The sequence below is a fragment of the Oncorhynchus keta genome, chromosome 30, assembly GCF_023373465.1.
Source record: "Oncorhynchus keta strain PuntledgeMale-10-30-2019 chromosome 30, Oket_V2, whole genome shotgun sequence".
NCBI lineage: Eukaryota > Metazoa > Chordata > Actinopteri > Salmoniformes > Salmonidae > Oncorhynchus > Oncorhynchus keta.
The window spans coordinates 27,750,030-27,764,537 of NC_068450.1; the positions used below are offsets into that span (position 1 = coordinate 27,750,030).

Genomic DNA, 14,508 nt, shown 5'->3' on the forward strand with positions numbered 1-14,508 from the left:
TGAGGGGCTGAGAGGCTGAGGGGCTGAGAGACTGAGAGACTGAGGGGCTGAGAGGCTGAGAGGCTGAGAGGCTGAGGGGCTGAGGGTCTGAGAGGCTGAGGGGCTGAGAGACTGAGAGACTGAGAGGCTGAGGGGCTGAGGGGCTGAGAGGCTGAGAGGCTGAGAGGCTGAGAGGCTGAGAGGCTTAGAGACTGAGAGCTGAGGGGCTGAGAGACTGAGGGGCTGAGGGGCTGAGAGTCTGAGGGGCAGAGAGACTGAGGGGCTGAGAGGCTGAGGGGCTGAGAGACTGAGAGACTGAGGGGCTGAGGGGCTGAGAGGCTGAGAAGCTGAGAGGCTGAGGGGCTGAGAGACTGAGGGGCTGAGGGGTTGAGAAACTGAGAGACTGAGAGACTGAGGAGCTGAGGGGCTGCGAGTCTGAGGGGCTGAGAGGCTGAGGGGCTGAGAGACTGAGGGGCTGAAAGGCTGAGAGGCTGAGAGGCTGAGGGTATGAGAGGCTGAGAGGCTGAGGGGCTGAGAGGCTGAGGGGCTGAGGGTCTGAGAGGCTGAGGCTGAGAGACTGAGAGACTGAGGGGCTGAGGGGCTGAGAGGCTGAGAGACTGAGGGGCTGAGAGGCTGAGAGGCTGAGGGGCTGAGGGTCTGAGAGGCTGAGGGGCTGAGAGACTGAGAGACTGAGGGGCTGAGGGGCTGAGAGGCTTAGAGGCTGAGGGGCTGAGAGACTGAGGGGCTGAGGGGCTGAGAGTCTGAGGGGCAGAGAGACTGAGGGGCTGAGAGGCTGAGGGGCTGAGAGACTGAGAGACTGAGGGGCTGAGAGGCTGAGAGGCTGAGAGGCTGAGAGGCTGAGAGGCTGAGGGGCTGAGGGTCTGAGAGGCTGAGGGGCTGAGAGACTGAGAGGCTGAGAAGCTGAGAGGCTGAGGGGCTGAGAGACTGAGAGACTGAGGGGCTGAGGGGTTGAGAAACTGCGAGACTGAGAGACTGAGGGGCTGAGGGGCTGAGGGGCTGAGAGGCTGAGAGGCTGAGAGGCTGAGAGGCTGAGAGGCTGAGGGGCTGAGAGGCTGAGGGGCTGAGAGGCTGAGGGGCTGAAAGGCTGAGAGGCTGAGGGCTGAGAGGCTGAGAGGCTGAGGGGCTGAGGGGCTGAGGGGCTGAGAGGCTGAGGGGCTGAGCGACTGAGAGACTGAGGGGCTGAGAGACTGAGAGACTGAGGGGCTGAGGGGCTGAGAGGCTGAGAAGCTGAGAGGCTGAGGGGCTGAGGGGCTGAGAGACTGAGAGGCTGAGGGGCTGAGAGGCTGAGAAGCTGAGAGGCTGAGGGGCTGAGAGACTGAGAGACTGAGGGGCTGAGGGGTTGAGAAACTGAGAGACTGAGGGGCTGAGGGGCTGAGGGGCTGAGAGGCTGAGAGGCTGAGAGTCTGAGGGGCTGAGAGGCTGAGGGGCTGAGAGGCTGAGGGGCTGAGAGACTGAGGGGCTGAAAGGCTGAGAGGCTGAGGGGCTGAGGGTCTGAGAGGCTGAGAGGCTGAGGGGCTGAGGGGCTGAGAGGCTGAGGGGCTGAGAGACTGAGAGACTGAGGGGCTGAGAGACTGAGAGACTGAGGGGCTGAGGGGCTGAGAGGCTGAGAAGCTGAGAGGCTAAGGGGCTGAGAGACTGAGAGACTGAGGGTTGAGAAACTGAGAGGCTGAGAGACTGAGGGGCTGAGAGGCTGAGAGACTGAGGGGCTGAGAGGCTGAGAGGCTGAGGGGCTGAGAGGCTGAGGGGCTTAGGGGCTGAGAGGCTGAGAGGCTGAGAGGCTGAGGGGCTGAGAGACTGAGGGGCTGAGGGTTGAGAAACTGAGAGACTGAGAGACTGAGGAGCTGAGGGGCTGCGAGTCTGAGGGGCTGAGAGGCTGAGGGGCTGAGAGACTGAGGGGCTGAAAGGCTGAGAGGCTGAGAGGCTGAGGGTATGAGAGGCTGAGAGGCTGAGGGGCTGAGAGGCTGAGGGGCTGAGGGTCTGAGAGGCTGAGGGCTGAGAGACTGAGAGACTGAGGGGCTGAGGGGCTGAGAGGCTGAGAGACTGAGGGGCTGAGAGGCTGAGAGGCTGAGGGGCTGAGGGGCTGAGAGGCTGAGGGGCTGAGAGACTGAGAGACTGAGGGGCTGAGGGGCTGAGGGGCTGAGAGGCTTAGAGGCTGAGGGGCTGAGAGACTGAGGGGCTGAGGGGCTGAGAGTCTGAGGGGCAGAGAGACTGAGGGGCTGAGAGGCTGAGGGGCTGAGAGACTGAGAGACTGAGGGCTGAGAGGCTGAGAGGCTGAGAGGCTGAGAGGCTGAGAGGCTGAGGGGCTGAGGGTCTGAGAGGCTGAGGGGCTGAGAGACTGAGAGGCTGAGAAGCTGAGAGGCTGAGGGGCTGAGAGACTGAGAGACTGAGGGGCTGAGGGGTTGAGAAACTGCGAGACTGAGAGACTGAGGGGCTGAGGGGCTGAGGGGCTGAGAGGCTGAGAGGCTGAGAGGCTGAGAGGCTGAGGGGCTGAGAGGCTGAGGGGCTGAGAGACTGAGGGGCTGAAAGGCTGAGAGGCTGAGAGGCTGAGGGTCTGAGAGGCTGAGAGGCTGAGGGGCTGAGGGGCTGAGGGGCTGAGAGGCTGAGGGGCTGAGAGACTGAGAGACTGAGGGGCTGAGGGTTGGCTGAGAGACTGAGAGACTGAGGGGGAGGGGCTGAGGGGCTGAGAGGCTGAGAGGCTGAGAGGCTGAGGGCTGAGAGGCTGAGGGGCTGAGAGACTGAGGGGCTGAGGGCTGAGGCTGAAAGGCTGAGAGGCTGAGGGGCTGAGAGGCTGAGAGGCTGAGGGGCTGAGGGGCTGAGAGTCTGAGGCTGAGAGACTGAGGAGCTGAGGGCTGAGAGACTGAGAGGCTGAGGGGCTGAGAGTCTGAGAGGCTGAAAAGCTGAGAGGCTGAGAGGCTGAGAGGCTGAGAGACTGAGGGGCTGAGGGGCTGAGAGAAACTGAGAGACTGAGAGGCTGAGGGTCTGAGAGGCTGAGAGGCTGAGGGCTGAGAGGCTGAGAGGCTGAGGGGCTGAGAGGCTGAGGGGCTGAGAGACTGAGGGGCTGAAAGGCTGAGAGGCTGAGAGGCTGAGGGTCTGAGGGCTGAGAGGCTGAGAGGCTGAGGGCTGAGGGGCTAAGGGGCTGAGAGGCTGAGAGACTGAGGGCTGAGGGGTTGAGAAACTGAGAGACTGAGAGACTGAGGGGCTGAGAGGCTGAGAGACTGAGGGGCTGAGAGGCTGAGAGGCTGAGGGGCTGAGAGGCTGAGGGGCTGAGAGACTGAGGGGCTGAGAGGCTGAGAGGCTGAGAGGCTGAGGGGCTGAGAGGCTGAGAGGCTGAGAGGCTGAGGGGCTGAGGGGCTGAGAGGCTGAGAGGCTGAGAGGCTGAGAGGCTGAGGGGCTGAGAGACTGAGAGACTGAGGGGCTGAGGGGCTGAGAGGCTGAGAGGCTGAGAGGTTGAGAGGCTGAGGCCCATCCCCCAGTTTTCTCCCCCATGTTTAACCTCTCCCTGCTGGGTGAGAGGATCAGAAACAGGGGTCTCTCTCCTGACAGCTGTTCTAGGGCAGGTGTGTGTGCCCACTTCTCCACCACACGGAGGCCAGGGGCCAAGGGGCCGAGGTGCTGAGGGCCGAGGGGCCGGGGGTCGAGGGACCGAGAGGCTGTGAGGGGTCGAGGGGCTGGGGGGCCGGGTCAAAAGGGGCCGACGGGCCAGGGGGGGCGGGACCGAGGTTCAGGGGCTCCTGCCTCACTCCCTGCCCACATTAAAGTCACTTCTAATCACTGCGGGACTTAGCCAATGATGTGCTCATCAAACAACACATTTCAAAAAGGCATCTTAAAAGGCCTGAGGGCCAAGAGGCAATAAGAGATTTGTATGTGGATGAAAGCTAACCGTGCAGACAGACCTTGCATCAGAATAGAGAGGGGATGGATCATTGGGATCGCCAGTTAAATCAGCAGCGCCCAAGAGAGAGAGAGAGAAAAAGAGAGAGAAAAAGAGAGAGAGAGACAACAAGAGAGAGAGAGACAAGAGAGAGAGAGAGAAAAGAGAGAGAGAGAGAAAGAGAGAGGCAAGAGAGAGAGAAAAAAAGAGAGAGAGTGAAGAAGAGAGAGAGAAAATGAGAGAGACAAGGGATTAAGGGAGAGAGGAATGACTCCCTTTTAGTCATGCTTTTTGTACTCTATCATAGCTCTCCAAAAAGAATAAGTGAACAAATACATTTTTTAACAAAGGCAGGGCTCTTGAAGTGGAGGCCCGTGGGGGCCATGAGGTGGCTCCATTGTGGGTTAGGGCGCAGGGAAGCCACAACGCACCCACCCTCGCCCCCACTCTGCTCCCCACAACTCCTCCTCAAACAGAACATGCCTGCACATGAGCTTTGATATGTGCTAGAAAGCCTTAGAACAGCAGCAAAGGGAAACGGTAATGTTCCACACATCCCAGACACATGCCCTCCTCTCTGAAGTTGGTGTGATGGACACATTGTGACAAAGTTGGCCCATAGTAACTTCCTGCTTGTGCTGAATGCAGCCAGAAGATACTGGAGGAATCTGACAGTAACAAGACCTCACAAAGACAACAAGAGCTACTGATTTTCCACATGACATATAGTCTCTGTAACCACAATAATACTGGAAACAAACAATGATGGGAAACTTTAAAACACAGCAATCAAATTGAAAATGTTTTTTAGCTAAAGAATAGGTTTAATCTCGGTCCTCACAACAGCCTCTAAAGAATTACCTTCAGTGCTGGTTTGTGCTTGTGTGTGTTTGGGTGTGTGTCCATGCCGAAACATATTGTTGTGTATAATTCAATTATTTATCGAAATATGGTAATGATGTACATTTCTTATCCTGAAAATGGGGCGTCCTTTATCTTCCAGCTGCATTGTTTGCTTGCTGGCTGTTGTTGTTATTGTTTCTATCTCTGCATTGATTTGCTGTGTTTGGACACACACACACACACACACACACACACACACAGTTTCAGTCAGCAGAAGAGAGGAGGGGTGTGTCCAGGGATGTCTCTTAGGGGTACTCTGAATGTTAGGGAAATATATTGGAGCACACAGGGACGGTGGATAACATTGCTAACATGGCAAAATTACACACACTCGCACACCTCATCAGACCCAATTTAGAAAGTCAGTTTGGGATCAGGAGACCAATTATATTCATTATTTCCCTCGATCATTTCCCTCTCATTTGCTCTTTCACTTATTTTTCCTCTTCCTTTTTTAACTGTGTTTGTGTTTTGCATATTTTGGTGGTGAGCGTATTGCACAACACAAAATGACCCATAACTTTTTGGAAAACACTTTAGGCCTACTTGCCTGTACTAGATTGATGTCCGTACAGTTTGTTGTATATACAGATATGCTTTTAATTTGATCACCCTGTTGCAGGAGAACTTTCCTGTAATGCAAACAGTATCCAAACTGATACAACGAGAAGATTGGAATACTGCTTGTTTTCCGGAAAACGACCCTCTTAGTCCTCATTCTAGCTAGCAGTAGCCATTATGGAATATCTTGTTGCATTGAACAACAAAGGTGTTGATTTGCTGACACTGCCAATACAAAATGGCTGTGGTGGCTACTGCTGGCTCACATGAGGATGAAAAAGGCAGATTTACGGAAAAACAAGCAGTATTTAAATCTTCTTAAATGTATCAGTTTGGATAAAGGTAAGATTTGCAATACAGTGGCATATCCCATCCCTGCATTGAGGTACGTTTTCTGACCAATATCCAACCATGATGGTGTTCTGACTCCAGTGCAGCTCAGTGTAAACAAGGCAGGGGTCGGAATCTTCTGGCTACTGTCCATGGTTTCATCTGCTTTGTACATTCGATAATTAAACCGTCACGGATAAATTCACAGAGACACACTGGGTCTCAATGTTTTAGGCCTACGTTCCCCCAATGATCCCCAAGGATAAGAGAGTGCTGAACAAACTATTTGCGTTGCCTCTTAGTAATATACAGTTGAAGTCAGAAGTTTACATGCACTTAGGTTGGAGTCATTAAAACTCTATTTCAACCACTCCACACATTTCTTGTTAACAAACTATAGTTTTGGCAGGTCGGTTAGGATCTACTTTGTGCATGACACAAGCAATTATTCCAACAATTGTTTACAGATTATTTCACTTATAATTCACTGTATCACAATTCCAGTGGGTCAGAAGTTTACGTACACTAAGTTGACTATGTTTTTAAACAGCTTGGAAAACTCCAGAAAATGATGTCATGGCTTTAGAAGCTTCTGATAGGCTAATTGATAAGCTAACTGACATCATTTGAGTCAATTGGAGGTGGACCTGTGAATGTATTTCAAGGCCTACCTTCAAACTCAGCGCCTCTTTGCTTGACATCATTGGAAAATCAAAAGAAATCAGCCAAGACCTCAGAAAACATTGTAGACTTCCACAAGTCTGGTTCATCCTTGGGAGCAATTTCCAAACACCTGAAGCTACCACCTTCATCTGTACAAACAATAGTACGCAAGTATAAACACCATGGGACCACGCAGCCATCATATCGCTCAGGAAGGAGAAGCGTTCTGTCTCCTAGAGATGAACGTACTTTGGTGTGAAAAGTGCAAATCAATCCCAGAACAACAGCAAAGGAAAGGAAACCGGTACAAAATTATCTATATTCACAGTAAAACAAGTCCAATATCAACATAACCTGAAAGGCCGGTCAGCAAGGAAGAAGCCACTACTCCAAAAACACCATAAAAAAAACAGACTACATTTTGCCACTGCACATTTGGACAAATATTGTACATATTGGAGAAATGTCCTCTGGTCTGATGAAACAAAATAGAACCGTTTGGCCATAATGACCAGCGTTGTGTTTGGAGGTAAAAGGGGGAGGCTTGCAAGTCGAAGAACACCATCCCAACCGTGAAGCATGCGGGTGGCAGCATCATGTTGTGGGGGTGTTTTGCTGCAGGAAGGACTGGTGCACCTCACAAAATAGATGAGGAAAGAAAATAATGTGGATATATTGAAGCAACATCTCAAGACATCAGTCAGGAAGTTAAAGCTTGGTCACAAATGGGTCTTCCAAATGGACAAAAAAAAAATGTTTTTATTTTACTAGGCAAGTCAGTTAAGAACAGATTCTTATTTTCAATGACGGCCTAGGAACAGTGGGTTAACTGCCTGTTCAGGGGCAGAACGACAGATTGTACCTTGTCAGCTCGGGGATTCGAACTTGCAACCTTTCGGTTACTAGTCCAACACTCTAACCACTAAGCTACCCTGCCCCCCCAAGGATACTTGACCCCAAGCATACTTCCAAAGTTGTGGCAAAATGGCTTAAGGACAACAAAGTCAAGGTATTGGAGTGGCCATCACAAAGCCCTGACCTCAATCCTGTAGAAAATTTGGGGGCAGAACTGAAAAAGCATGTGCGAGCAATGAGGCCTACAAACCTGACTCAGTTACACCAGCTCTGTCAAGAGGAATGGGACAAAATTCACCCAACTTATTGTGGGAAGCTTGTGGAAGGCTACCCAAAATGTTTTACCAAAGTTAAACAATTTAAAGGCAATGCTACAAAATACTAATTGAGTGTATGTAAACTTCTGACCCACTGGGATTGTGATGAATGAATTAAATTAAAGCTGAAATAAATAATTTTCTCTACTATTATTCTGACATTTCAAATTAAAATAAAGTGGTGATCCTAATTGAACTAAGGCAGGGAATTTTTACGAGGATTAAATGTCAGGAATTGTGAAAAATTGAGTTTAAATGTAGTTGGCTAAGGTGTATGTAATCTTCCGACTTCGGGTGTATATGTATGAGTGTACAAAACACCCCCCTTTGCCCTAAGAATAGTCTCAATTCATTGGGGCATAGACTCTACAAGTTGTCGAAAGCATTCCGTAGGGATGATGGCCCATGTTGACTCCAATGCTTCCCACATTTGTTTTAAGTTGGCTGGATGTCCTTTGTGTGGTGGACCATTCTTGATACACACAGGACACTGTTGAGTGTGAAAAACACAGCACCATTGCAGTTCTTGACACACTTTAACCAGTGCGCCTGGCAGCCATTACCATACCCTGAACAAAGGCACTTAAATATTTTGTCTTGGCCATTCACCCTAAGAATGGCACACACATAATCCATGTCTCAATTGTCTCAAGGATTAAAAATCCTTATTTAACCTGTCTCCTCCCCTTTATCTACACTGATTGAAGTGGATTTAACAAGTGACATCAACAAGGGATCCTAGCTTTCACCTGGATTCACCTGGTCAGTCTATGTCATGGAAAGAGCGGGTGTCCTAATGTTTTGTCCACTCAGTGTATGTCCCATTAAGCCTAGTTATGTAATAGTTCACTGAATGTCCAAAATCTAAAAACAATGAGTATGCCTCTTTTGATTGAATGATTTGAATCTCATTCACACACTTCTGCTCATGCACAATTACCCAGAGGGTGAGCTACATGTCGATGAGACTAATTTATCAAAGCAACATGAAATCCTACAGCAAGTCCCCATCTTCATACAGCCTAGATAGGCACGGGAGTCGTGCATTTGCATTGTCAATGATATGAAGGTTCAACAGAAGAACAATGATAAATATAGTGACCCAGAAATCATGCTGGGTCGGTTCTCTTCAATTAAAGGTCTCTATGATGTGGGAACTGTGGGGAAATCCACCCGTAGAGCAGAGCATGCAATTGATATATAGGATTATGACATATGATGTGCATGTGAAGGTTATATGCTTAAGCAGGGATGGGTGAGGATGTAGGATCAGTTATGAAATACAATTAGATGCTCCAATATGATTTTTGTTAAGTACCAATGTAAATATTTGAAACCAGTCAGTGATAAGATATGGAATGAAATTCTATACATATATTTATATTTTATTTATATTTCATTTCTGGGAGGATATCTTGTACACCAAATATCCCATTGGCAGTTAAGCGCATTCAATGTGTTGAGAAGCCAGAAACAGTCACTTGGTTTAACAAACACAAATACAAAATAAGGATAAACCATAAAATAATGAACCGCATGTATATAACATACAAAAGAATCCCATGCCTACTCAGTAGGTAAGTACAACATTCCAACTTGAAGTCGTGGATATTTACACTTGTAGTTACAAAAATATAGTTTATAATCTCTCTCTTTTGCTTACGTTCTAAAGAAATGAAGCAGTGTCCTCGTGTCATCACGCCCCTTTCTGTGCTTCTTCAGAGTCTGAGCACGACTTACATTCTGTAACAAAACGACCCCTTCAACCCTTAAGGCGAGACACAACGCATCTTCTCTTGCACGCAGACGTGTCAAAGCATCAGCAAGGCGTCACAAAATGGCACCACAAACAGGAACGGTGGTTTGGTTTTTGAGATTTTTTTTTTTACGGGAAGTTTTTTTGTCCACATAACAGACTGATATGTCACATGATGTGAGCAAGAGAAAGATAGTACCAGTGGATGATATTTACAAAACAAGAGAAACTAACATCACTCTTAACACATGCTGGAATACTTAAGTGCTTATTTCGTCATCAAACAAAGTCAAAAACGTATCACATCATCGTCATCACTACAGAGAAAGTATTAGAATTCAAAATATGGCCCTGCTCACTTCAAATAATACAATGCAATTATGCAAATATGTTTTTCACATCAATGATACCAAATAATAGAAAAAAATAACAAAACATGGCACAAGTACAATATACATAAAACGTCTCTTAGTGCCTTAGTTACAGCTCGACTGGATGTTCTGTCCGTCTGTCTGTCTCTTAGTGCCTTAGTTACAGCTCGACTGGATGTTCAGTTTGTCTGTCTGTCTCTTAGTGCCTTAGTTACAGCTCGACTGGATGTTCTGTCCGTCTGTCTGTCTCTTAGTGCCTTAGTTACAGCTCGACTGGATGTTCAGTTTGTCTGTCTGTCTCTTAGTGCCTTAGTTACAGCTCGACTGGATGTTCTGTCCGTCTGTCTGTCTCTTAGTGCCTTAGTTACAGCTCGACTGGATGTTTTGTCCGTCTGTCTGTCTCTTAGTGCCTTAGTTACAGCTCGACTGGATGTTCTGTCCGTCTGTCTGTCTCTTCTGTCTGTGCCTTAGTTACAGCTCGACTGGATGTTCTGTCCGTCTGTCTGTCTCTTAGTGCCTTAGTTACAGCTCGACTGGATGTTCTGTCCGTCTGTCTGTCTCTTAGTGCCTTAGTTACAGCTCGACTGGATGTTCTGTCCGTCTGTCTGTCTCTTAGTGCCTTAGTTACAGCTCGACTGGATGTTCTGTCCGTCTGTCTGTCTCTTAGTGCCTTAGTTACAGCTCGACTGGATGTTCTGTCCGTCTGTCTGTCTCTTAGTGCCTTAGTTACAGCTCGACTGGATGTTCTGTCCGTCTGTCTGTCTCTTAGTGCCTTAGTTACAGCTCGACTGGATGTTCTGTCCGTCTGTCTGTCTCTTAGTGCCTTAGTTACAGCTCGACTGGATGTTCTGTCCGTCTGTCTGTCTCTTAGTGCCTTAGTTACAGCTCGACTGGATGTTCTGTCCGTCTGTCTTTCTCTTAGTGCCTTAGTTACAGCTCGACTGGATGTTCTGTCCGTCTGTCTGTCTCTTAGTGCCTTAGTTACAGCTCGACTGGATGTTCTGTCCGTCTGTCTGTCTCTTAGTGCCTTAGTTACAGCTCGGCTGGATGTTCTGTCCGTCTGTCTGTCTCTTAGTGCCTTAGTTACAGCTCGACTGGATGTTCAGTTTGTCTGTCTGTCTCTATGTTTTCACTCATAAGAACGACCAACCGGTCTTTACCTGTTTCAACTATGGCTCGAGAAAGTCTCATATGCCTTGTTTTAAGCCCTGCATTTGCTTTACCAACTGAGAGGAGAAACTCCTTTCTCCTGTTCTATATTGTCTTTGCCCGTTCCTTGACCTGTGTTTTAATCTCTTCTTCGGGTGAATCTGAGGATTGAGCACTGAACAGAGCTTGCAGAGGGAGCAGGCAGAGAAGTCTTTTCAGAAGGGGAATATGTCTTTTGATGCTGATTTCTCCCCTCAAAGAGACCGTACTGTGTGGTGGGGAGGAGGAGGAAAGAATAAAAAGTATATTTTCTCTTGCTTAGCAGATCTCGATTGTCCTTGGGGAGAGTGTGGAATGCATGTCTGATAGCGGGGTGGGGACCGGAGAGGAGTAGATGGAGGCTACGGAGGAGGGGAAGGAGGAGACCATGGAGGACTGAAAAGTACTGGACATGGACATGGAGACAGAGGGGTAGGTGGTGGCGATGGAGGGAGAGGGGTACGAGGTGGCGATTGAGGGAGAGGGGTACGAGGTGTGGACCGGAGAGGAGTAGCAGGATGTGACTGGAGAGGGGTAAGAGGAGACTGGGGGGGGGGCTGATACTGGTGCCTCTGCCACCACCCCGGCCACCCCGCCCTTCTCCGCCTTCTTGTCCTTTTGCCTCAGGTGGATCTTGGTGTGCCTCTTCCTCTCATCGCTGCGGGCAAACTTGCGCCCACAGATCTCGCAGGGGAAGGGCTTCTCGCCAGTGTGCGTGCGAATGTGCGTGGTCAGGTGGTCGCTGCGGCTGAAGTTGCGCATGCAGATCCGGCACTGGAAGGGCTTCTGGCCCGTGTGGATGCGGATGTGGCGCGTCAGCTCATCGGAGCGGGAGAAACGGCGGTCGCACGTTTCCACAGGGCAGGCATAAGGCCTCTCGTGGGGCGGTGTCTTGCTGGGACGGTTGGGGTACTTGCGCATGCGGCTCGGCTTGATCAGCTGGGACTGGTAGACACTTTTCAAGTCCTGGGAGCCCGTCTGGGTGGCAAAGGCTTTGATGGTGGACAGGGGAGTGAGGGAGGGCTGGCCAGACCCATTCTGGAAGGGCTTCTGATCCTGTAGCAGGCTTATCTCCCCCTGCTGCTGGGGGAATAGGTAGTCAGGGATCATGGGCACAGGAAAGCTGGAGCCACACGTCTTGCCATTGGAGTAGGTTGGCGGGGGGTACTGGAGCGACCCCCCCGCGGGGAGAGGGAAGCCCTGGCCCTGGTCAGAGAAGATGTCAGAGCTGGTGCTGGAGTACGTAGGAGCAGCTGAGTAGATGGGGATATTCTCACTGTGGTGGACAGAGCAGCTCAGACTGCAGCTCTGAGAGGAATTGGTGACTGAGGAGATAGAGGAAGGGGACGAGGAAGAGGTGCCAGTCTGAGAGACGGAGGAGGGCGGGGCAGAGGTGGAAGGGGTGTTGATCCCCACCAGCCCGCTGACCAGGCTGAACAGGGGCTCAGCCCACAGGCTGTTGCTGCAGTTGGTGGCTGGCTCCAGGGTGAAGCGGCCAGTGTAGGAGATGGGAGGCAGCCGCTGGGTAGAGTAGCTCTGCTCGCCCATCGACTTCTCACAGTTCATGGAGATATCAGGTAACGTATCTGCAGGGAGAGAGAGGGGACATTAATCAACCTGTCAATATGCTGGCAGGAGAGAGAGAGAGAGAGAGAGAGGAGGAGGGACTCGGGAGGGAGGGAGGCAGAGGGGAATCCTGCCAGAGAGGTGGACAGGGTTGCCCCTTTCCTCTCTAACAGCAGCAGGTTCCTACGCAGAGCAGAAGAACCTCCCTGCCTCCCAGCCACCCCAGCTCCTTCCCACTCCTAAACTCCCACACCAGCCATTTCCTCCACTAACCAAAAGATAGATGAGCGCTGTCGTGCAAGTCAAGCCAAGTCATTTGCATGCATGCATTTAAATATATAAATATTTCTGTTACACATTCGCACAAGCACACACATGCATGCATGCAGGCACACACACACACACCAAGCTCTTGAAGTCAGCAACAAGGCCAAAGGCAATTGATTACTGAAACGGCAGTTCAGCTGGTTTTAAGAATGCAATTCAAATTGAGCTCTAGACTTTCTAAAATGTATGCAATGAGTGAGCCACGATCAAGTCCAAATACCATTCAATAGTGATGAAGAGCTACAATTTCATTTATACAATTCTACATTTCTGAGTTTTGTATTTCCAATCATCATAAATTAAACTTCTTTATTACTATTCAACAATGAATTTCTTAATTTGAAAAAAGTTCATATCAAACAATCATGAAAATTAGCCATGTCTCAGTCAAAGAACATATTCATCATATTTAGAGTCTTCTCTCTAAGTTGAAATTTAATTAATAATTGCCAGGTGAACATAAATAATAATAATAAGTTCTGCAACAACTGTTTCATGCCATGCATTCTATCATACATTATCATACATTACAGTAAAGCAATTCCTCCCAGCAATATAACAAGGAGATAATCTTACCTCCAGCAAGGTGGTCATATTGCTCTCCTTGCTCCCCCGATCCGAAGCCTGCTCCCTCGGGCGCAGATGCAGAGAGGAAGGGGGTCCCAGCGGAGCTCAGCATCATCATCTCCTCCAGCTTGGGGTAGTTATCCATGGGAGAGTGGGGGAAGCTGAGGGGGTCTGAAATCTGCAGGGCTGGAAGGAGCATCTCTGTCTTGGCTGCAGCCATCCTCCAGAGAAGTGGACCTGTAGGGGCCTGAGGCTGTGCTGGAGGCTGAAAATGAGTGCAGCGAGGCTGGGCAGAGTGGAATCACCAATCCACCTCAGAGAGCAGGGTCAGACTGCTACTGCTGCTGAGGATGAGGATATCTTTCTTCTCTTCTGTTTCTTTCACTCTTCTGGTTCTTCAAAAGTCTTTTTCTATTTTTCTTCCTTTTGTCCAAGACGAATAAAATCCACTTTTAAAAAATTTTCGGTCAGAAAATATTGTTCAGATCAGATGTGTCCCTTTTACTCATTCCCTAAATCAGATGATAATAATAATCATTAATATATGTTGGGTTTTTTCACTGGTTGAATCCAACTAGGGTGCTGCCCTTTTGGATAATGTTGTTGTTGTTGTTGTTTTGAATTCACTTCTACTTTCTCTGTCAAATGCTTTCGGATAGGGAGATAGCGCAGTATGTGTGTGCGTATGTCTATCCTGCTCTTACGTTAAATGTTCTGGGCACTGAGGGCTCTCTTTCATGCGCAGAGAATTACGACTCCTTTATATACCCTCTCACCGTGACGTAGATGTCCATATATGGAGTAGAGGAAGCCCATATTTAGACACTGCAGCGGAGGACACATGACATTAGCCTGGGGAAAAAGCGGAGAGGAGAGACTTTATATTGAGCCAGTGCAATAAATCGCGGGAAGACACCAGCTCTTCCTCAGCCCTGAATCGATGCATCTTCATATGAGAATCCCTGCTAGAGAACGAGGCATAATTCTTGCTCTCTCCCCAATGGCCCGTAGTTTAGATTCGGATTTCCCATCTGTGCAGCAAGTTGCGCGCTTTCCGGAAAACCCTGCTCCGCCATGCCATGTAAGGTAGTAACTACACAAGGACCTATTCCGGTGGGTTTCCATTTCCTTGCCCTTATTTGGAGCTTCCTGAGGTAGCGCTGATCGGTGCTTGGCAGCAGTGAAATGAGAGAGGTTGGAGAGCAGCTCAAGCGTAGCGCTCTGCTCCGT

The 14,508-nt window shown here is 49.5% G+C and overlaps 1 protein-coding gene across 1 annotated transcript; it reads right to left on the reverse strand.

Annotated features, from left to right (window-relative positions):
• Positions 1-10,095: 10,095 nt before the first annotated feature.
• On the reverse strand, positions 10,096-14,289 carry LOC118363354 (early growth response protein 1-like). Its single transcript, XM_035744096.2, has 2 exons — positions 13,288-14,289; positions 10,096-12,404 (listed from the first exon to the last, which is right to left on the reverse strand). Exons 1-2 carry the CDS (start codon positions 13,496-13,498, stop codon positions 11,098-11,100), a joined length of 1,518 nt encoding a protein of 505 aa, XP_035599989.1. The 5' UTR covers positions 13,499-14,289; the 3' UTR covers positions 10,096-11,097.
• Between the last annotated feature and the right edge of the window lie 219 nt (positions 14,290-14,508).

Coding starts and splice junctions, on each gene's coding strand:
- LOC118363354 (XM_035744096.2), bottom strand. CDS start 13,498: ATGGCTGCAGCCAAGACAGAGATGCTCCTTCCAGCCCTGCAGATTTCA. Junction 12,405..13,287: donor ATATGACCACCTTGCTGGAG/GTAAGATTATCT, acceptor CTCTCCCTGCAG/ATACGTTACCTGATATCTCC.